The sequence below is a fragment of the Hemitrygon akajei genome, chromosome 9, assembly GCF_048418815.1.
Source record: "Hemitrygon akajei chromosome 9, sHemAka1.3, whole genome shotgun sequence".
NCBI lineage: Eukaryota > Metazoa > Chordata > Chondrichthyes > Myliobatiformes > Dasyatidae > Hemitrygon > Hemitrygon akajei.
In genome coordinates this window covers 25,035,545-25,058,258 of record NC_133132.1, presented here as the reverse complement: position 1 = coordinate 25,058,258, position 22,714 = coordinate 25,035,545, and the positions used below count along the sequence as shown (strand labels likewise).

Sequence of the window (22,714 nt, the reverse complement as noted above, 5' to 3'; positions counted from 1 at the left end):
AGGACATGGCTTTAAGGTAAGGGGAGGGAAGTTCAAGGGGGATATTAGAGGAAGGTTCTATGTTCTAAGTTTTTATACAGTTTCAGCTGTATAAAAATTTGGTTAGGCTGCACTTGGAATCTTGTTGCTCCCATTACAGGAAGGATGTGAAAGTTTGGAGAAGGTGCAGAGAGGTTCCCCAGGATGCTGCCTATAATAAAGGGTATGAGTTATAAGGAGAGGTGGGACAAACTTGAGTTGTTTTCTCAGGAGCATCAGAGTCTGAGGGTAGAGTAAGTTTATAAAATGTATGAGGGACATGGGTAAGATGGACAGTCAGAGTCTTTTTATTTCACTCACTTTTTACTTACAGATACAGTGCGGAATAGGCCCTTCCAGCCCAATGAACTGCACCGCCCACCAGCTTATCTATTTAACACTAGTTTAATCACAGGACAATTTACAATGACCAATTAACCCACTATCCGGTAAACCTTTGGACTGTGGGTGGAAACTGGACCACCAGAGGAGGGAATATACAAACTCCTAATGGAAGGCACTGGAATTGAACTCTGAGATCCGGAACGGCCCAAGCTGTAATAGTGTTGTGGTAGAAAATGTCAAATAGTAGAAGGCATGTATGCTGGGGATGCTGCTGGACACTGATATAATAAGGGTGTTTAGTCAAATAAAATCTGCAGTGAATGGATGTTATGGATCTTGTACAAGCAGATGAGAATTAATTTAATTTGGCATTATGTTTAAAGTTGAAGGGTTTGTTCCTGTGCTGTACTGTTTTATGTTCTACAAGTATCAGGGGTTTGATGTTGCTGAGCGCTGTCAACCCATGGTGACCCTATGGATAGTGTAGCTGTCCACAGCAGCTGCCCCGTACATTACAAGATGAGAACAGACATCAGTTAACATAGACCTACATTAATATGAGTCATGAATAACTTACTTGTGACAATAGTACAAGATTGAGAGGGAAGTGAAATATCACCTAAGGGTTACATTATAAACAGAGGAAGTTGATATTTGCGCTGAATTCCACAGTATGAAGAGGGTCAATGGAGAGGTTCCCAACAGACCCTTCGGTTAATGGTAGGGGTCAATGGCATAACAAAAGTTGCGAAGCCCTGAGTTAATGGGTTTTGGACAATAAGACACGATTCAATCCAGTGTGCTGTCTCCCTGGGCTTCAGTTAAGTGATCCTGTTGGCCACAGTACCCCTCTTCATTTTTCTGCAGCAGTACAGCCTATTCTCCCTCAGACATACTCACCATTCTATCAATTAACCACTTCAGGAAGTGGGAGCAAACTGGAGCAAACCCATGCGACTGTGGAATTGGCAGCAAAGCAAGGGTGAAGGTAATGTCCAGGCAAGGTAAGTTTTTGGCAAACCCAGGCAGGAGAGTTTCCAGAAGACCATAGCTCCCATTTGCCCAGCAGGGGAATGGAGCTCATTGGCAAAACAAGACAAGACATCATTGAAGGATGCAATGAGAGGACAATCAAAGTATCATCAGTTGTTAGCTTGTAGTTTCTATCGACTATTAACACCTTTACTGTGAACAGTGACTGATTATGCAAATAAGGAATTTGAACAGACACAGCTTACCACATGGTCAGTATCAGTAACTGCCCATCATTTCTGTATAAAAACAGCATTTCTCTGTTCACACAGTGTGGTTACAGGGGCCAGGCTGTTCTCCTTGTGCATAATAAATAAAGAGTGATTGAGCAATGACTGGGAGTTTTCAGTCCATGGTCACGAAAGAACATGCAAACTCCACACAGACAGCCTCTGTGAGGCACCAGCACTAACAAGTGGACCGTTATACAACCCTTATTTGGAGGACCCCTCATTAGCAAGGACAAGTGGCTTGGTGTTGGGCTCAAGGTCAGTGTAAACTTACTGATATCTTGGTGAATATGTAGAGGAACAGAGAGAGGACGGACAGATAAATCCTGACCCGATTTCCACCAAATCGCTTCTTCAGGTATTCTGGCATTGTCACAACCTTGAGGAAGAGGATACAGTTAGTGTCAGAGTCTAAACCAAAGAGGAAAGATGGGCAGATTGGGGTCTCACACAGACAGTGGGCCAACGTATAAGCTACTTACTCCAGCTCTGATGTAGATGGGTACAAAAAGCCATCCCAGAATAATGACAAAGACCAGTGCCTGTGGGGATAAGAGGAGCAAAACATTAGGACTTCACCACACAGTAAGACTCAGATCAAATAGATGACAGGGACTGGCAGAAGTCTCACAGCTTTGACACAAAAGCACACAAGGGTCTGCTTGTCCATCATTACTTCCTTAGACAATGAAATGGCCTCTGCATCAAATACATCAGACAAAATGATCAAAATGGCCAGTGATGGGGATATCACTAACCTGTGATGTATTTAGCAGTGCATTGATTGGTAAAAATGCAGCATGGATTTGCAAGGTTCATGTGGATAGTCAGAGGCTTTTTTCCAGGGCTGAAATGGCTAGCACAAAAGGGCACAATTTTAAGGTGCTTGAAAGTAGGTACAGAGATGTCAGAGGTAACTGTTTTACACAGACGGTGGTGAGTGCATGGAATGAGCTGCCGGCGACGGTGGTGGAGACAGATACGATAGGGTCTTTTAAGAGACTCCTAGATAGGTACATGGAGTTTAGAAAAATAGAGGGCTATGGGTAAGCCTAGTAATTTCTAAGGTAAAGACATGTTTGGCACAGCTTTGTGGGTTGAAGGGCCTGTATTGTGCAGTAGATTTTCTATGTTTCTACGTAACGCTGGAGGAGTTACCAGCTTCAGTGGTTGAGATGGGGGAGACTGCAAATGCAACAGCTGTTGCCTTGGTGTTTCACCAGTCACAGCTTTTTGGGAGAGTGGCAAAGAGAAAGCCACTGTTGAAAACAAAAACACATGAAATATCTGCTAGAGTTTGTCAGAAGGTGTGTGCAAGACAATGAAGTCAGCCGGAAGAAGGTTCTACGGTCTGATGAAACCAAAATTGTGCTTTTTCGGCCATCAGACTAAACATATATTTGGATTAACCCAAACACTGCACATCATCAAAAACGCACTTTCCCCACCTTGAAACATGGTGGTGGCTGCATCATGTTGTGGGGATGCTTCACTGCAGCTGGCCCCGGAAGGTAGAAGGTCAAATGAATGGAGCAAAGTACAGGGAAATCCTAGAGGAAGACCTGATGCGGTCTGCAGAGAACTGAGACTTGGGAGAACATTTGTTTTCCAGCAAGACAATGACCCCAAGCATAAAGCTAAAGCTACACAGGATTGGCTTAAAAACAACAAAGTTAATGTGCTGGAGTGGCCAAGTCAGAGTCCAGGCCGCAACCCAATTGAGACTTTGTGGCTGACTTGAAAAGGGCTGTTCACTCATGACCCCTATGCAATCCGATAGAGCTTGAACAGTTTTGTAAAGAAGAATGGGGAAAAATCGCAGTGTCTAAATGTGCAAAGCTGATAGAGACCTGTCCACACAGACTCAAGGCTGTAACTGTTGTCAAAGGTGCATCTACTAAACACTGACTTGAAGGGAGTGAATACACATGCTGTGTTTTATATTTGTAATTAATTTAGATCACTTTGTAGAGATTTGTTTTCACTTTGCTATGAAAGAGTCTTTTGCTGTTGATCAGTGTCAAAAAAGCCAAATTAAATCCAAGTGATTCAACATTGTAAAACAATAAAACATGAAAGCTTCCAAGGGGGTTGAATACTTTTTATAGGCACTGTATATACATATATAGATATGTAGGCTGATTAGATATTTGGTGTGATGTGCATGCGTACAGGTGTACATAATAAAGTGGCCACTGAGTGTATTGTGTTGTTCCCAACTCAATTCAGAAGTTGACTTTGATAGACCTGAGCTTCCATTCTCCATCTTCCAAAAGAGATACTTACCCGCAAAATGTTTTATTCCAGAAAAGCCTCAGTGAAATGTATTATGTCTAATTGAGAACTCCTATGGAAAGGGAGTCAGATACTCAAAAGGCATCAGATATCATGTCAGATTATAGGATTCTGATGAAGATTGAAAGCCACAGATCTGGGGGAGGTAGGGAGCTGCAAGTGAATGGGATGAAAAGAGAGAGATGTCATGAACAGTTATTCCCTGGACTGAAGGAAGTGCATATTGGAGTTGCTAGGTGTCTTTCCCAGAGGCACTGCTTTTCCAAAATAGATTAATGGTTTGGATCCAGACAGATGAGGCATAATTTACAGATCTGAAGATGACACAAAACGTGGAGGCACAGTGATCAGGGAGGACAGCAAGAACGTGAGCAGGAGTAGGAGTTGGAGCTGGCCACCCGACCTATCAAGCCTATTCCACCTTTCAATAAGATCATGTTGAGTGGAAGTGGACAGCTCCATCTATATACCTTTTCCCCATAATCCTCAGTTCCCCTGTGCTATGTAATGAGGTAGCTTCTACTGCACCCCTAGGCAGAGAATTCCACATATTCACTACTTTCTGGACAAAGCAGTTTCTCCTCGTCTCCATCCTAAATCTATTCCCCCGAATCTTGAGGTGGTCTCCTAGTCCCCTAGTGGAAATAACTTTACTGCCTCTATCTATCCATTTCATAATTTTATATGTTTCTATAAGCTTCCCTCTCATTCTTCTGAATTCCAGCAAGTATGGTCCTCGGAGTCTCAATCTCTCCTCAAAGGCTGCTGACCCTCACCCCACCTCCCACCTCTCATTTCCAGCATCAACCTGGTGAAACTCTTCTGCACCAGTTCTCCAGCAGTGGAGGCCAAGTCATTGGGTGTATTTAAGGCAGAGGTTGATCTGAGTAGTCAGGGCATCAAAGGTTATGGTGAGAAGGCGGTAAATTTGACATCGGTAGTAGGTAAATTATTGGAAGGAGTACTACAAGTATTTGGATGGACAGGGACTTATTAGGGAGAGTCAACACAGCTTTGTGCATGATAGGTCATGTTTAACAAATCTATTAGAGTTTTTCAAGGAGGTTTCAGGAAAGTGGATGAAGGGAAGGTAGTGGATGTTGTCCACATGGACTTCAGTAAGGCCTTTGACAAGGTCCCGCATGGGTGGTTAGTCAGGAAGATTCAGACACTAGGTATACATGGTGAGGAAGTAAATTGGATTAGACATTGGCTCAATGGGAGAAGCCAGAGAGTGGTAGTGGAAGATTGCTTCTCTGAGTGGAGGCCTGTGACTAGTGGTGTGCCACAGGGATCAGTGCTGGGTCCGTTGTTATTTGTCATCTATATCAATGATCTGGATGATAATGTGGTAAATTGGATCAGCAAATTTGACCATAAGACCATAGACAAAGGAGCATAAGTCGGCCATCGAGTCTACTCCGCCATTTCATCATGAGCTGATCCAATCTCTTCTTTAGTCCCATTCATGGTTCCATGACCTCACTACTTGTTTGCCTCATTTCCATTGACTCCATGCCAGTTTCTTTAGTAAATACAGATGCAAAAAAAAACCCATTTAAGATCTCTCCCATTTCTTCTGGTTCCATACATAGCCGAACACTCTGATCTTCAAGAAGACCAATTTTATCCCTTTTGCTCTTTATATACCTGTAGAAGCTCTTTGGATTATCCTTCATCTTGACTGCCAAAGCTACCTCATGTCTTCTTTTAGCCCTCCTGATTTCTTTCTTAAGCATTTTTTTGCACTTTTTATACTCCTCAAGTATCTTATTTGCTCCCTGTTTCCTATTCATGTCATACATCTCTCTCTTCTTCTTTATCAGAGTTCCAATATCCCTAGAGAACCAAGGTTCCTTATTCTTATTCACTTTGCCTTTAATCCTGACAGGAACATTCAAACTCTGCACTCTCAAAATTTCTCCTTTGAAGGCCTCCCACTTACCAACAACATCCTTGCCAGAGAACAACCTGTCCCAATCCATGCTTTTTAGATCCTTTCTCATTTCTTTAAATTTGGCCTTTTTCCAGTTTAGAACCTCAACCCGAGGACCAGATCTATCTTTATTTATGATCAAGATTATGATCACTGGAACCAAAGTGTTCCCCTACACACACTTCCGTCACCTGTCCTAACTTGTTTCCTAATAGAAGATCTAATATTGCATCCTCTCTAGTCGGTACCTCTATATATTGATTTAGAAAACTTTCCTGAACACATTTCACAAACTCTAACCCGTCTAGACCTTTAACAGTATGGGAGTTCCAATCAATATGCGGAAAATTAAAATCCCCTACTATCACAACTTTATGTTTCCTGCAGTTGTCTGCTATCTCTCTGCAGATTAGCTCCTCCAATTCTCACTGACTATTGGGTGGTCTATAATACAACCCCATTAATGTGGTTATGCCTTTCCTGTTTCTCAGCTCCACCCATATGGCCTCGGTAGACAAGCCCTCTAATGTGTCCTGCCTGAGCACTGCTGTAACATTTTCCCTGACTAGCAATGCCACTCCCCCACCATTCATCCCTCTGCCGCTACCATGTCTGAAACATCGGAACCCTGGAACATTAAGCTGCCAGTCCTGCCCCTCCTGTAGCCAAGTTTCACTAATGGCTACAATGTCATAATTCCACGTGTCAATCCACGCCCTCAGCTCATCAGCCTTCCCCACAATACTCCTTGCATTGAAATAGACACACCTCAGAAGGTTACTACCACCACACACAGCCCTTCTATTTGTGACTTTGCATGAAACTTTAACATCATTTATTTTCACCCTGCTCCACTATCTACTCTGGCACTCTGGTTCCCATCCTCTGCAAATCTAGTTTAAACCTTCCCCAATAGCACTAGCAAACCTCCCGCAAGGATATTGGTCTCTCGTCTCTCTTGTACAGGTCCCACCTGCCCCAGAAGAGGGCGCAATGATCCTGAAATCTGAAACCCTGCCCCGTACACCAGTTCCTCAGCCACGTGTTCATCCTCCAGAGCATCCTATTCTTACCCTCACTGGCACGTGGCACAGGTAGCAATCCTGTATAACAGCAATGGCTTTTCTCTGGAACAATGGAGAATGAGAGGTGACTTGATAGAGATGTACAAGATGATAAGAGGTATAGACTGAATGGAGAGCCAACACTTATTTCCAAGAGTGGCAACAGCAAATACCAGAGAGCACCCATTTAATTTGAATAGGGGAAAGTTTAAGGGAGAAGTCAATGTAAATGGATGTCCTCTGGTAAGGGAGATGTCAGAGGTAGGTTTTATTTTACACAGGGGGTGTTGGGTGCCTGCAACACACATTGCCAGGGGTGGTGGTAGAGGCATGTTTAAGAGACTTGTAGATTGGCATATGAATGTAAGAGAAATGGAGGGTGTTGGGCTGTGTAGGAGGGAAAGGTTCGATTGAACTTGAAGTAGGTTAAAAGGACAGCAGGACATCATGGGGCAAAGGGCCTGTACTGTGCTGTCGTATCCCATGTTGTATGTTCAGAGAAAAATCTGGAGCTATCTGAGTAGAGTTTGTAGAAGTTAATGGGATGGATTGAGAAAGTGGTTAGAAAAGCACATGGCATCATGAGCCGTGTAGACAGAGGTAGGGTGTACCAGAGCATGAAGGCCCTGACAAACCTTCACAAGTCACCAGGTCAGCCACAGCTGAAGCAGGGTGTGGAAGAGATTTACCAAAGTAATTCAGGAGATGATGCACTGCAGTTCAGGAGAGATTGGAGATTCTGGAGCTGTCCACCTTGGAAGAGCAGAGTTTGGAGGAGAAATTATGGAGGTATTTAAAATCCCAAAGGATGATCTACTGAGTTTGCACATCCATTTTTCTTCTCACCCACATGCTTCTGCTTCTCCATATGTGCTCTTTCTAGGCATTTTGATATTCAATCGGTTTCAATAAGGTTCTCCCTCATTCTTCCAAACTCCAACAAGTACACATCAAGCGCCATCAAGTGCTCTTCATACCTGAACCCCTTCATTGCAGGGATCATTCTACTGAGCCCTCTCTGGACCCTCTTCAATGCCAGCATATCCTTCCTTAGGTCATCATCATTATGTACCATCATGCATAATGTAGACGATCGTGGTCTCATGACCATCATTGTTCTTGGCATGTTTTTCTACAGAACTGCCTTCTTTTGGGCAGACTCTTTACAAGATGGGTGACTTCTTCAGAAATTATGTGCCTGGCATCAGCAGTCACATACCAGGACTTGTGATATCCACCAAATGCTCAGACAACCATCCACACCTGCTCCTATGGTTTCACATAACCCTGATCGGGGGGTCTAAGCAGGTGCTATACTCAGCCCAAGGGTGACCTGCAAGCCAGCAGAGGGAAAGAGCACCTTATACTTCCTTTGGTAGATGTGTATATTTCCACACCACCACCCTTCTTAGATAAGAGGCCCAAAACTGCTCACAGTACACCACATGGTCTGACCAATGGCTTATAAAGCCTCAGCATTACATCCTCGCATTTATATTCCAGTCCGTTTGAAATGAATGGCAAAATTGCATTTGACTTCCTTACTCCAGGCTGAGGCTGAGGCTGAGGCTGGCTCTCTGGAGCTGTGAGATGGCAGCTCCACCTCGTGCTTCACCGTGAACCTCTGGAACTCCCTACCCAGTGAGGTGTGAAGGTGGAGTGACTCTGTACATTCAACACCAGCATGAACAGGTAGTTAGTCGGTGGGGGTGCAGGAAAGGGTTTGGGGGTGGAAGCTCCAGGCTGAAATATTGAGAAGACTAGCCGTGACTTTCTATATAAGACAATAAGATGATGGAGCAAAATTAGACTATTTGTCCCATCAAGTACTCTGCCATTTAATCAAGGCTGTTTTATTATCCCCCTTAACATTCTTCTGCCTTCTCCCCAATGCCCTTACTAATCATGAACCTGTTAACCTCCACTTTAAATGTACCCAATGACTTGCCCTCTACAGCTGTCCATGGCAATAAATTCTACAGATTCACCCCTCTTGGCTAAAGAAATTCCTCCTCATCTCTGATCTTATGGGATCAGGCTGTACCCTCTGGTACTAGACTCCCCCACCACAGGAAACATCCTCTCCACATCTGTCTACATTTACTCTGTCTAAGTCTTTCAATATCTGATAGGCTTCAGGGAGATAAACACCACCCCACCCCATTCTTCTAAACTTGAGCAAATACAACATTAAAGCCACCAAACATTCCCCTCATAGCCTTTTTATTCTTGAGGTCATTCTCGTGAACTTCCTCTGGACTTTCCAATGCCATCAGACCTTTTCTCAGATAATGGGCACAACTCCAATGTCTGACCAATTCCTTGTAAAGCCTCAGCATTGCATCCTTGCTTTTATATTCTCATCCTCTCAAAATGAATGCTAACATCGCAGTTGCCTTCCTTGCTACCCACTCAACCAACAAAATAACCTTTAGGGAATCCCGCACCAGGACTCTCAAATCCTTTTGCACTTCTGAGTTTTGGATCTTCTCCCACTTAGAAAATAATCTATGCTTTTATTCTTCTACCAAAGGCAATGACCAGCTACTTCTTCACATTATATCCTATCTGGCACTTTGCCCATTTTCCTTATCTGTCTAAGTCCTTCTACAGACTCCTTTGTGCACTGGGACCATTCTATCTATCTGCTTGGACTCATCCGTGAAAGCTCAGCAGGCTGATACTGGGGATGGAGGGGTCAATGTGTGCTCGCCCCATGCTGGAGTAGGTTCAAGAGTTCGAATGACCACCCCCACCACCATGTTGCTGATGTTCCTGTGAAAAGTAATTAACCCAATAGGCTTGGTTTCAAGCAGTAATAACTTAGTGACCAACTGATCTTAGGAGATGACCAGCTGAGCAGTGGTGTCATCTGCCCCCAAGCAGCAGCACGTGCAGTTTGTCCACGACGGTGTTTAGCAAAGGAAGCTTACATTCCATTCAAACCCTCCGGTTGCTATTCCGCCTGCTGCGGCGTTCCCGGCCAGGCCCACGAAGTGCCCACTGCCGATGTTGCTGGCGAAGAGAGACGCCCCGATCTGAGGGAGAAACAAAACACAGTCAGACGCAGTGTCAGGAGCGACCTTCATCATTCACTGCCCACAACCGTATCAGTCAGAGAGCCGTATGTTCCAGAAAGAGGCCCTTCAGCCCTGCTGCTCTGTGCTGACCGTGAAGCCTATCCACGCCAATCCCATTTGCCCACACTAGTTCTGCATCCCTCCATGCCCTTCCTGTCTGAGTGCCTGCCTTCAAGCATCTCCTTTGGCAGCTCATTCCAGATAAGCATCACTATGTGTGTGTGAAAAAGCTACCCCATAGTCTTTAAATCTCTCCCCTCTCACCTGAAACCTGTGACATGGACTTCCTATTTTATCTATACTGCTCTTAAACTTATAAAACTCCATAAGTTAAATCCCACAGCCAGTGAAACCAAACCCAGCATGTCCATCCCCTGCTTGTAAATGCTGCCATCCATTCCTGCCAGCTCCTCTCTTAAGCCTCACAGACCAAAAGATCTAGAATATTGAGCATAGAATATTAATACACAGTAAAGGTCCTTCCCTCCACAACATTGTGCTGACCTTTTAAGCTACTTTTAACTTTAAATTTAACTTTCAATTTAACCTTTCTCTCCTACATAGCCCTCCATTTCTCTATCTTCCACGTGCTTGTCTAAGAGTTTATTAAAAGTCCTCTACCACCCACCCTGACACCATGTTCTACTCTATGTAAAATAAAATCCCTCCTATACTTTCCTCCAATCACCTTAAAAACATGTCCCCTCGTACTGGCCATTTCCACCCTGGGGACAAAGTCTGTGGCTGTCCATTTGATCTATGTCCCTTATCATCTTATCATCTTATCATTTCACCTCTCATCCTCCTTCACTCCAGAGAGAAAAGCCCTAGCTCACTCAGTCTATCCTCATAAGACGCGCTCTCTAATCCAGGCATCCTCTGCACCCTCTCTAAGGCTTCCACATCCTTCTATAATGGGGTGACCAGAACTGAGGAGTTAACTGCAGCCATGTGTCAGAGTGCCAGCTAGGAGCTTGGTAATGCCGTTTCTGTCCTGGCTACATACAAGGGTGAGAATATGTTGACACAGGTGGCCATCGATGGGTTAAAATTGCATTGGTCGTTGACACCACTGTACAGGTAAGAAAGTGAAGTGAAATTAACTTTTCTAGCTTTACTTGTCACATGTACATCAAAACATACAGTGAAATGCTTCACTTTGTGTCAGATCGAATCAGCAAGGATTGGGCTAGACTGCGCTGGATTGAGTTGGATCGTGCTGGATTGTGCTGTGTTATGTTGGATTGTGCTGGGTTGTGCTGAAGGTGCCAACACCACTCTGCAAGGGCTAATATGGTCCATTCAGAAATCTGATGGAGGAGGGGAAGAAGCTGTCACTAAAATGTTTAGTGTGTGTCTTCAGGCTCCTGTGCCCCCTCCTTAACGCTGGTATGTTACATTACACTCCAGATGTCACTGCAACGTTCAGAGAACTCTGTAGACAAACATGATGCAGAAAGAATCCACAAATGGAGAAAAAGTGTTGACATCAGTCTATTGAGCTGCTGGGGTTTATATCTCCCACTTCCTCATTGCGTGGCTTCTTATCGCAGTTGGACATTGATTGCCTGTTTATGACACTGTTGTCTGGTTTAAGTGACTCATCATTTGTGCCAGAGTTGAGCGAGATTGCACCAGAAAGTGCTATGATGAAAGATACTGACCCTGAGATCCAATCAGATGAAAGGTACTGACTCTGACATCCAATCAGACATTTGCACAAATGACGGTGGGACGCATTTCACGGTGCAAAGCCAGGTCACTGATTCACTGGGGTGAAGTGAATGGGTAACCAGTGCCATTTTCTCATTGCCCAGACAATGCAGATAGCCAGAAATGAGGCCCCAAGCCTCCTTGCCTCTGAAGATATAATGGGGCAGTGTGGGTGAGCCATCAGTAAAATTTCTTGTTTAATGGCAGCAGTACAGTGAAATATATAAAATTTTCTGTAAGTTCCAAAATAAATAGTGCAAAATAAAGAGCTAGCATTCACGGACTATTCGGAAATCTGATGGTGGTTGGGAAATAGCTGTTCCTAAAACATTGAGTATGTGTCTTCAAACTCCTGTACCTCCTCCCGAAGGTAGTAACAAGAAGGGAGTGATGAAGCTCCTGACTAATGATGTCACCTTCTTGAAGATGTCCTTGATGTTGGGGAAGCTAGCCTCTCTGATGGGAATCAAAATCTCTCCACCAGCCCCCATGTCTTACACTGCTGGAAATAGATCTGGTCCATTTCCTCACTCTAGGAATTCAACCGCATCTTCCCTGGAATCAGACAGCCCCACACATTGCACCACTGATTCATGAGAACAGAGGTACTGGAAGAACTTAACCAGCATCAGTGGGAGGAGAAATCCATTAATGTTTCAGGCCAGGGACTTCCTTGGAACTGGGGGGTATGTGGAGGGGTGTGTGGGCAGGAGGGAGGTCAAATTTTTCACTGGCTCTCACTGAGTTTCACTAGCACAGATTTCAAATCTCAGAGTTTACATTTGACCTTTGCCCAGTTAATTGAAAGTTTGGCTCAGTAACAGATACAGGGCCTTATCGCACCTTGAACCCAATCTTATTTATGTCCCTCATGAGAGACTCATCCAGAAAGTCATGAGGCATGAGATAAGTGGAACCTTGGCTGTTTGGATAAAAAATTGGCTTAAAGGAAGAAAGCAGAGGGTAGTTGTGGAAGGAAAGTATTCTCCCTGGAGGTCGGTGACTAGTGGAGTGCCGCAGGGATTTGTCCTGGGACCCCTGCTATTTGTAATTTTTATAAATGACCTGGATGTAGAGGTGGAAGAATGGGTGAGTAAGATTGTGGATGACACGAAGATTGGAGGAGATTGGACAAGAGGATATATACAGGCTTCAGAGTTGGGCAGAAAAATGGCAGATGGAGTTCAATCCGGACAAGTGTGAGGTGATGCATTTTGGAAGGTCTAACCAGAAGACTGAGTACAGGATTAATGGTCAGTTACTTAAGTGTGTGGATGAACAAAGGGCCCTTGGGGTTCAAATCCATACATCCCTCAAGGTTGCTGCACAGGTTGATAGGGTAGTTAAGAAGGCCTATGGGAAGCTAGACTTCATTAACAGGGGGATTGAGTTCAATAGTAGAGAGGTCATGTTGCAACTCTGCAAATCTCTGGTGAGACCGCACTTAGAGTTTTGTGTTCAATTCTGGTCACCTCATTATAGGAAGGATGTGGAAGCGATGGAGAGGGTGCAGAGGAGATTTACCAGGATGTTGCCTGGTTTGGAGAACAAGTCATATGAAGCAAGGTTAGCAGAGCTGGGACTTTTCTCTTTGGAGTGTAGAAGAATGAGAGGGGATTTGATAGAGGTCTACAAGATTATGAGAGGCATAGATAGGGTGGATAGTCAGTACCTGTTTCCCAGGGCACCAATAGCAAACACCAGAGGGCATATATACAAAATTAAGGGAGGGAAGTTTAGGGGAGACATCAGGGGTAAGTTTTTTACACAGAGGGTTGTGGGTGCCTGAAATGACTTGCCAGGGATGGTGGTGGAGGCTAAAACATTAGGGGTATTTAAGAGCCTCTTGGACAGGCACATGGATGAAAGAAAAATGGAGGGTTATGGGGTAGTGTGGGTTTAGTACTTTTTTAAAGGATTATATGGGTTGCACAACATGGAGGGCTGAAGGGCCTGTACTGTGCCGTAGTGTTCTATGGTTCTATGTATTTATTGGTTTAATACTGCTTGTAAAATATTAGTAGCTACTGATTAATGATTATGCTCCACTTTTCAATTATCGCATAAGATCGAGTGAGAGGGGCTGAGATAAGAAGATTGCTGATTCCATCCAAACTTTTCCCATCTCCAGGCCCCCTCAATGGACCCCCTCAATGTCAATCGCAATGAAAGTCACCTTTTGGCTCCCCCCGTCTATTAGCTGACTCCTTGAAATCTCTGCCCTCAAGTTACAATCCTTTTGCCTCAGTAGCTTGCCTTGATTTTTCTCTGGATCTACACATCACCCTGCCCACTCCCTTCTTCCACCACCAGAGCATTGTGTACCATCTGCAAGATGCAACACAGTTACTTGCCTGGGCTACTCTGACAGGCCAACCCAATCGCGGGACTCCCCACAACCCTCTGTCTCACAGCAAACAAATCTACCAATGGTTTGTATTCCTTTGTAAAATTGTGAGCTGGGAAAAGGAGACAGCTGTCTGGTGTCAAGCCCTGATTCCAATATCCATTTGGATTGTCCTTCATGTTCACCATCCCCACCAAGGGATTTAACAGGGTGTGCACAGAGTATCTCTGTTCCTCACAGGGTTAGCCCAGATACATCAGGAGGGACTCCCACACCACCACCACTGACAGACCGTGAAGAAAAAGAAAAATCTGGCTTTCTTATCACTGCACAGGCCAGTCAGCCCTTCACGACCGACAATGCTGGCTTCCAGCAGACTAATCTCCTGTGCCATTCCCTTTCTAACATAGACTTCCCTATAGCCTGTGACTCCTTGTCGCTCTCATAGGCACACCACCTCTGTGTGCTTCTTCTATCCTTCACCTATATACAAGGAGCAAATTACTCTGACCAGGTAACCCAGCAACCAGATGCCTCTGGGATGTAGGAGGAAACCAGAGCACCTGGAGGAAACCCACACGGTCACAGGTAGAACGTGCAAACTCCAATACAGACACCGCCCAAGGTCAGGAATGACCCTGTCACCCTGGTGCCATGAGACAGTGGCTCTGCCACCGAGCTGCCATCTAGTCCAGACTCTCCCAAGCACCAGAGAATAGGCTGAAGAACTATGGGTAAATGCATTCAGATGATCAAAGATCAAATTGCTTGGGTTGACAATTTGTGGTGGAGGGGTGGGCAAGTGAATATCCACCTCCTGTTCCCATGAGAGAAATAAAAGTGATATTTGTTCTGGTCTGAATGGAAGTAATGTAAATCATTTTAGACAGTCTGCATAATAAGTGTATTAGTTCCCCTGGGTAAGCTTCAGGTATAAATGAGTCATTATGTCCCTAGCAACGAACTCCACCACACTGGAGAACAAAGCACAGATCCGAGCCCCTCCTTCACCACACACTCACTTGCTTTCAGAACCACTATTGTCAGAGAGGCACAAAACAGCATGTTCCAGGAGGGGAAGCTGCACTCCCCAGCTCATTCTTATAGTTCCTCCTTCACTTTCAGTGTCGGCTACTGAACCTGCCTCCATCAGCGTGTCGGGCAGTGGCCCCCATTGAGAGATGGGCACTGATACATCCACACGGCGTAAAAAATAAAGGTCACCGAGACCACTGAAGAATGCTGTCCCGTATCTCCCTACTTTATTAGCCGACCACCTTAAATCTCTGCCCACAGGTTAGAGCCTCTTTACATCAGCAGCTTTCCCTGATGTGCTCTTTGAACTTGAAGGACCCTCCCTGAATCCGATCTCTCCACATAACCTGATACATGGAACACAGGAGCCCCGGACACTCCCTCCCTCTACCACCAGTACGCAGTGGGCACCACAGTTACATGCCTGGCCTAGAGTGACAGCTCCTGCCCAATCCAGGGAGAGGAGGGCAGCAGCTGTCAGGGACACCACCACTTATAGGTTCCCCTCCGTGTCATAGACTATCCTGACCTGTATGCTTAGAGTCAGTGGGTTTAAATCCTTGTCCAATGCACCGCACTGCATTGAACATCTAGCTCCTGGTTACATGCGGGGAATGGGCAGCCCCCTCACCATTGGGGGCAGCAGTTGTACTGCTGGGCGGAACAGCAGTGGTGCACAGCTGCAGATGTGTAGGAACACCCAACAGCTGGAGGTGTGTGTGAAGGGTTCAAGGCAGTAGTCGAGTGTGCATCTGGACCACATCTGGAAATGTAAGTGCCACACATCCGGAATACATATGAAGTTCTATGTGCTCATCCAGATGTATGAGCATTGCTCATCTGGAGTTATGAGGGCCAGCTGCACGGCTGGGTGATTGATGCTGATGTTGGTCTCTGTGCTCAAACCCACTGAGCACACATCACGGTGAGGCTCCAACTGCAGACAGTGGAGTTACAGATCAACAGCACAAGACAGGCTGTTCCTCCATATCTCAGATCTCCACTCCTCCCCTTCTCACATTCCCCCTGCATCTCATCCGCCCTGTTCCTCATCCTCCCCATCCCTCATCCTCCCCTCACCCTCCCTATCTCTCACCCACCCCATCCCTCACCCTCCCCTTATCCTCCTCATCTCTCATCCTCCCCTCACTCTTTCCATCTCTCGCCCTCCCCTCATCCTCCTCATCCCTCATTCTCCCCTCAATCTCCCTGTTCCACTCCCTCCCCATCCCTCACCCTCTCCATCCCACATTGTGCTCTCTTCACATCGTCCTGTCCCCACATTCTCCCCACCCCAGTCTGTTCACGCTGTGACCCTCGTTGTTGAGCCACACTCTCTCCGTCCACCAACACCTGCAACTACTGTTGTTCTCCTCCATCACCCCGTCCTCCAGGATCTCTGCACTCCCCCAGGTCCGTGTCCTTCACACTTTGCCCTCCCCTCTCCCCACCACTGTCTCTGGACAACAAGTCTCCCAGCTCCACATTTTCCCCATAAACCTCCAACACATCTGCAGTAATTTCCCCTGTGCTTCAGTTCCTTATCCAAAGATTTTGTCATCATTTCTGACAGGACATTAAGTTCATGGCATGTTGCACAAATTCAAACTTTTGCTGACGTTCAGATTTCAGAGTTTATATTTGACCTTTGCCCAGTTAATTGAAAGTTCTGTTCAGTAACAGATACAGGGCCTAATCACACCTTGAACCTAATTATATTTTTGCCTTTATTGATGCTGTTTACAAATTATTAGTAGGTACTACATGATCAGTAGTAGATTAATGATGATGCTACATCTAAAATTAAATGTTGAAGAACTGTTGATGTGGCCTTGGCTAAAGAGTAGATGCTGAGTCATTCATAACCAACCCCTTCATAGTCAATTTGTTTAGCCTGATTATCATGACATTGTCATGATATTATTGTCATTGTCATGCCACTATGTGGCTCCCCAGTTTATTAGCCAACCACCCTTAAGTTACAATCCTTTCATCTCACCAGCTTTCCCTGATTTTCTCCAAAGGAATCTCCCATGAACCTCTGCTCCAAGAACCTCCAGCCTCTGATCTCTCCACATAACCTGATATGTGGGACATAGGAAACCTGCCCACCACCCTACCCGCTCCCTCCCTCCACCACCAGCGCACAGTGACGGCAGTGTGTACCATCTGCAAAGTGCACCATGGTTAATCGCCCAGTCCCTCTTCAACACGGGACCCCTAAACTAGGGAGCTGGTTAAGACTTTACCCATTTAGATCACTGGATTTTCTTTTTGTTTTTCATTCTGTAAACTCCAGTTTGAAAAATCCAGAAGCAGTTTCTGAAATATTCAAACCACCCTGTCTGGCACTGTCAATCATTCCACGGTCAAAGTCACTTAGATCTCATTTCTTCCCCATTCTAATGTTAGGTCTGAATGACGACTGAACCTCTTGACCATGTCTGCATGCTTTTATGCAATGAATTGCTGCCACATGATTGGCTGATTAGATATTTGCATTAACAAGCAGGTATTTAGGTGTGCCTAATAAAGTGACTATGGAGTGCACCTGCCTATTTAAATATCTGTCTTTATGTCTCTTAAACATAGTAGATTACAAAGCCATTAGGCAGGAACTAAGAAGCATTAATTGGGAACACTTCTGCTCTGGCAAGTCCACATCGGACATGTGGACGGTGTTTAAAAATCAATTGCACAGAGTACAGGAAAGGTAGAAGAAAGGACGGGATTGGAAAGATAAAGGAACTTTGGATGTCGAGGGAGGCGATGAATTTAGTCAAGAAGAAAAAGAAAAAGTAATTAAAGCTTCAGAAGTTGGGATCAAACGAAGCACACGAGGAGAATAAAGAAGCCAGAAAAGGACTAAAGAAGGGAATTAGGAAAACCAGGAAGTGTTGTGAAAAGTCCTTGGCAATTGGATTAAGGTGAATCCCAAGGCATTCTATACATATATCAAGAGCAAGAGGATAACTAGGGAGAGGTGGGACCACTCAAGGATAAAAGGGGGGCATTTGCTTGGATGTAGAGAATATGAGTGAGGTACTTAATGAGTATTTTGCTTCAGGAAAGGACATGGAAACCAGGAGATCAGTGTTGAATGTATAAACACATTAGGGCATTTAGAGATCAAGGAGGAGGAATTGTTGGGCCTCCTAATGCATATTAAGGTGGAGAAGTCCCCGGGGCCTGATGAGATTTACTCCACATTATTGAAGGAGGCAAAAGACAAGATTGTTGAGCCATTGACCAGGATCTTCGTGTCCTCTCTAGCCACAGGTGAGGAAAGGTGAGTGGCTACTGTTGTATCTCTAGTTAAGAAGGGAACAAGGGAAAATCCTGGGAACTGTAGACCAGAGAGCCTCATGTAAGTTGTAGGGAAATTGCTGGAGAAGATTCTTAGGGATAGGATTTGGAAACCCATGGCCTAATTAGGGAGAGCATGCATGGCTTTGTGCAGGGCGGGTGATGCCTTAACAACTTGATTGACATTTTGACAAGAGACATTGATGAGGGTAGGGCAGTGGATATTATCTACAAGCATTTGACAAAGTCCCTCATGCGAGGCTAATCCAGAGGATTAAGATGTATGAGGTCCACAACGAATATGCCATATTGATTCAGAACTGGCTTGTGCATGGAAGACAGAGGGTAGTGGTTGAAGGGACTTATTCAAGCTGAAGGTCTGTAATCAGTGGTGTTCCATAGGGATCTGAGCTGGGACCTCTGCTGTTTGTGATGTATATAAATGACTTGGATGAAAATGTAGATGAGTGGGTCAGTAAATTTCCAGATGATGCCAAGATCAGTGGAGCTGTGGATAGTGTAGAAGACAGGCAAAGAATACAGCATGATATAGATATGGGCAGGGAAATGGCAGATGGAGTTTAACCCAAATAAATATGAGGTGTTACACCTTGGTAGGGCAAATGCAACAAGACAGTACACTGTTAGTGGCTAGATCCTTAACAGTGTTGCTGAGCAGAGAGATTTTGGGATCCAAGTTCATAGCTCCATGAAAGTGTCTACATAGGTTGATAGGGTGGTTAAAAAGGCTTATGGAATGCTTGCTTTATTAGATGAGGCATTGAGTTCAAAAGTCAGGAGGCTATGTTACAATTTTATAAAACTCTGGTTAGGCCACATCTAGAGTATTGAGTACAGTTCTGGTTGCCCCACTATAGAAAGGATATTGAGGCTTTGGAGAGGGTGGAGAACAGATTTACTAGGATGCTGCTCAGTTTAGAGGGCATGTGCTACCATGAGAGACTGGATAAGCTTGGGTTATTTTCTTTTACTTTAGCAGAAGCTAAGGGGAGATCTGAGAGAGGTTTACAAGACTATGAGAGGCATAGACGCACTGTGAATCCTCACCCCTACTCACTCCTAGCGTGATATCTCATCCCCTCTCTCTCAGTGATGCAGCTCTATAAAACTCTAGTTAGGCCACACTTGGAGTACTGTGTCCAGTTCTGGTTGCCTCACTATAGAAAGGATGTGGAAGCATTGGAAAGGGTACAGAGGAGATTTACCAGGATGCTGCCTGGTTTAGAAAGTATGGATTATGATCAGAGATTAAGGGAGCTAGGACTTTACTTTTTGGAGAGAAGGAGGATGAGAGGAGACATGATAGAGGTGTACAAGATATTAAGAGGAATAGACAGAGTGGACAGTCAGCGCCTCTTCCCCAGGGCACCACCGCTCAGTACAAGAGGACATGGCTTTAAGGTAAGGGGAGGGAAGTTCAAAGGGGATATTAGAGGAAGGTTTTTCACTCAGAGAGTGGTTGGTGTGTAGAATGCACTGCCTGAGTCAGTGGTGGAGGCAGATACACTAGTGAAGTTTAAGAGACTGCTAGACAGGTATATGGAGGAATTTAAGGTGGGGGGGGTTATATGGGAGGCAGGGATTGAGGGTCAGCACAACATTGTGGGTCGAAGGGCCTGCAATGTGCTGTACTGTTCTATGTTCTATACCTCACCAACACACCCCCCCCCCCACCGTCCCACAGTGATACCTCAGCCTCTCTCTCTCTCTCTGACAGGTGACACTGTGGGAGAGAGGGTGAGGTATCATTGTGAGGGGTCAAGGTATCACTGTGGGGGGTGAGATATTACTGTGGGGGGTGAGGTATCACTGTAGGGGTGAGATATCACTGTGAGAGGGTGAGGTATCACTGTGGGGAGGGTGAGGAATCACTGTGGGAAAGAGTGGGTGAGATATCACTGTTGGAGTGTTGGTGGGGTATCACAGTGGGAGACAGGGTGGGTATCACTGTGTGAGAGAGGGGTGTGAGGTATCATAGTGGGAGAGAGTGGGGTGTTGGTGGTTGTGAATTATGTACAATTCCACCAATTATATACAGTTCACCCCCAGTTGGTGAGGTGCCACTGGTTGAGACATCACACAGAAGAGAAACCCCAGATTCCCCAAACTTAGTGTCAGCCAACCGCGGGCCTGTGACCACTGTTCAGTAAGCCTGGACCTCTGGGTCAGTAGCTCGGTCAGCTGCCATGCCGACATTATCAACCCCTATGTGTATGGTCACAATGGCTGGCTGTGAGAGGCAATCAGCCATGGCAGTATTTTTCCCTTTGGTATGTTGTGAACTCGGATATGTAGGCCAGGTAGAGTAGCTGCTGTACAGACCAAGGGTCTGATAGTTTGGCCATCGCGTACACAAGGGGTTCATGGTTAACTATTGCTGCAAAATGATATACATCCTTTTGGGGACAGAGCTGTCGGCTGGAGAAGGTGAGCAGATGCCGCACACCTCTGACCAACTGTTCATGCACAGCACCCACAGCATCGTCTGAAGTGTCAGTAGTAATGGCTGTTGGGGAGCAGGTGCACCAGTAGGGTGAACCAGAAAGAGCTTGTTTGGTGTCATCAAGTGCTCTGATTGTGTCTGCTGACCAGTCAAGCACATGATTAGGGGCATGCTGACCAGTCAAGCACGTGATGTAGGAGTTAGTAGTGCAGGGTGGCGGGAATAACAGCCACCTTTGAGGGGATGGAAGTGGAGATTAGATGGCTGAGAAAGTCAATGGTTGACAACCCAGCTAGCATTTAGCTGGGTTAATAATCAACCAATGGTGGCTTAAACACTGGAAAAGTGTGCAGAGATGAGATACGCATTCGGATTTGGATGCTCTGGCAATAAGTATGTCATCCAGGTAAAGAAAAAGCAAATCTAAGTCTTTGGAAAGTCTGTGCTGCATTTTTCAATCCAAACAGCATGCACAGAAACTCAAACAGGACAAACAGGGTTATTGCAGCTACTTTGGGAATGTCCTCCGAGCACACGGACTTGATGTTGGCCTCTAACTAGATCGACTTTGGAAAAAAATAACTTTCCGGATAAACATGCTGAAAAGTCTTGGATGTGTGGGACCAGGAATGGATCGTGTGTGGTGACTTTGTTAAGGCATCAGTAATCCCCACATGAACGGCAAAGGTCATCCCAGGGTTATTTGACCAACGTACAATACCGAGTCTTTCCATGTTGGCAAACTCAGCTATCATGGTTGCCAGCTTTTCTGGGTCCAGTGTACACATGTGGGCATGGACTGCGAGCCAGTTCTGGGATTGTGGTGAACGACCCCATGTTTTGTGGCTGTAGTGGATAATGTGGGCTTGCTGAGGTTTGGGAATTCGCCCAGCAGTCAAGTAAACTCACATCTGGTGGTGCATGTACTTGACAGAGTCATTGTGGGGAAATTACTGGGGGAGCAGGGTATCGACCCAAGTCCTTGACATCCACAAACATGATCAGAGCACTAGATAACACTAGATAGAACTGTGGAAAGCGGCCAGTGAGTGAGTGGGCCAGTGAAGGAGTGGAGATTTGAGGCTTTGACTCCAGAGGCTTCGCTGAGAAGAGGTGGAGGACGAGTTTGTTCACAGTTAGTCTTTACAATGCCTGCTGAGATGGTGATGTGCCTCTCCTGTGAGATGTGGCATTCTTGGGGGATTTCCCCTCTCCCACAGTGTCACATCTGCCAGAAGTGCTTGCGGCTGGGCTATCTGGAAGACCGTGTGAGGAATCTGGAGCAGCAGCTGGATGACCTTCGACTCATAAGGGAGAATGAGGCAGTCACAGATGAGAGCTACAGGGAGGTAGTCACACCTAGGCTGCCGGAAGCAGGTCGTTGGGTGACAGTCAGAGGGGGGAAAGCAAAGGTGAGTAGACAGGTAGTGCAGAGCACCCCTGTAGCCATTCCCCTGAATAATAAGTTTACCGTCCTGGATACTGTTGGTGAAGACGACCGACCAGGTGTGAGCCACGGTGGCAGGGCCTCTGGCACTGAGTCTGACCCTGTGGTGCAGAAGGATGGGACGGAGAAGAGGAGAGCTGTCATCATTGGAGACTCTATAGTCAGGGGAGCAGACAGGAGATTTTGTGGACATGAGACGGAAACCCGCATGGTTTGTTGCCTCCCGGGTGCCAGGGTCCGGGATGTCTCTGACCGGGTGCGTGACATCCTGGTATGAGAGGGAAAGCAACCAGAAGTCGTGATACATGTTGGGATCAATGACATAGGCAGAAAGACGGATGAGGTCCTGAAGTGTGAATTTCGGGAACTAGGCAGAAGGCTGAAGAACAGGACCTCAAGAAT

General features: G+C 45.7%; 1 protein-coding gene across 1 annotated transcript in view; it reads right to left on the bottom strand.

Annotated features, from left to right (window-relative positions):
* slc5a1 (solute carrier family 5 member 1) overlaps positions 1-22,714 on the bottom strand; it is a 126,786-nt gene that overhangs the window by 62,953 nt on the left and 41,119 nt on the right. Inside the window, exons 3-5 of the mRNA XM_073055661.1 lie at positions 9,854-9,958; positions 2,108-2,167; positions 1,900-2,004 (exon numbers count right to left, since the gene is read on the bottom strand). Coding sequence (XP_072911762.1) covers positions 1,900-2,004; positions 2,108-2,167; positions 9,854-9,958 — 270 coding nt within the window. The remainder of the gene's footprint in view (positions 1-1,899; positions 2,005-2,107; positions 2,168-9,853; positions 9,959-22,714) is intronic.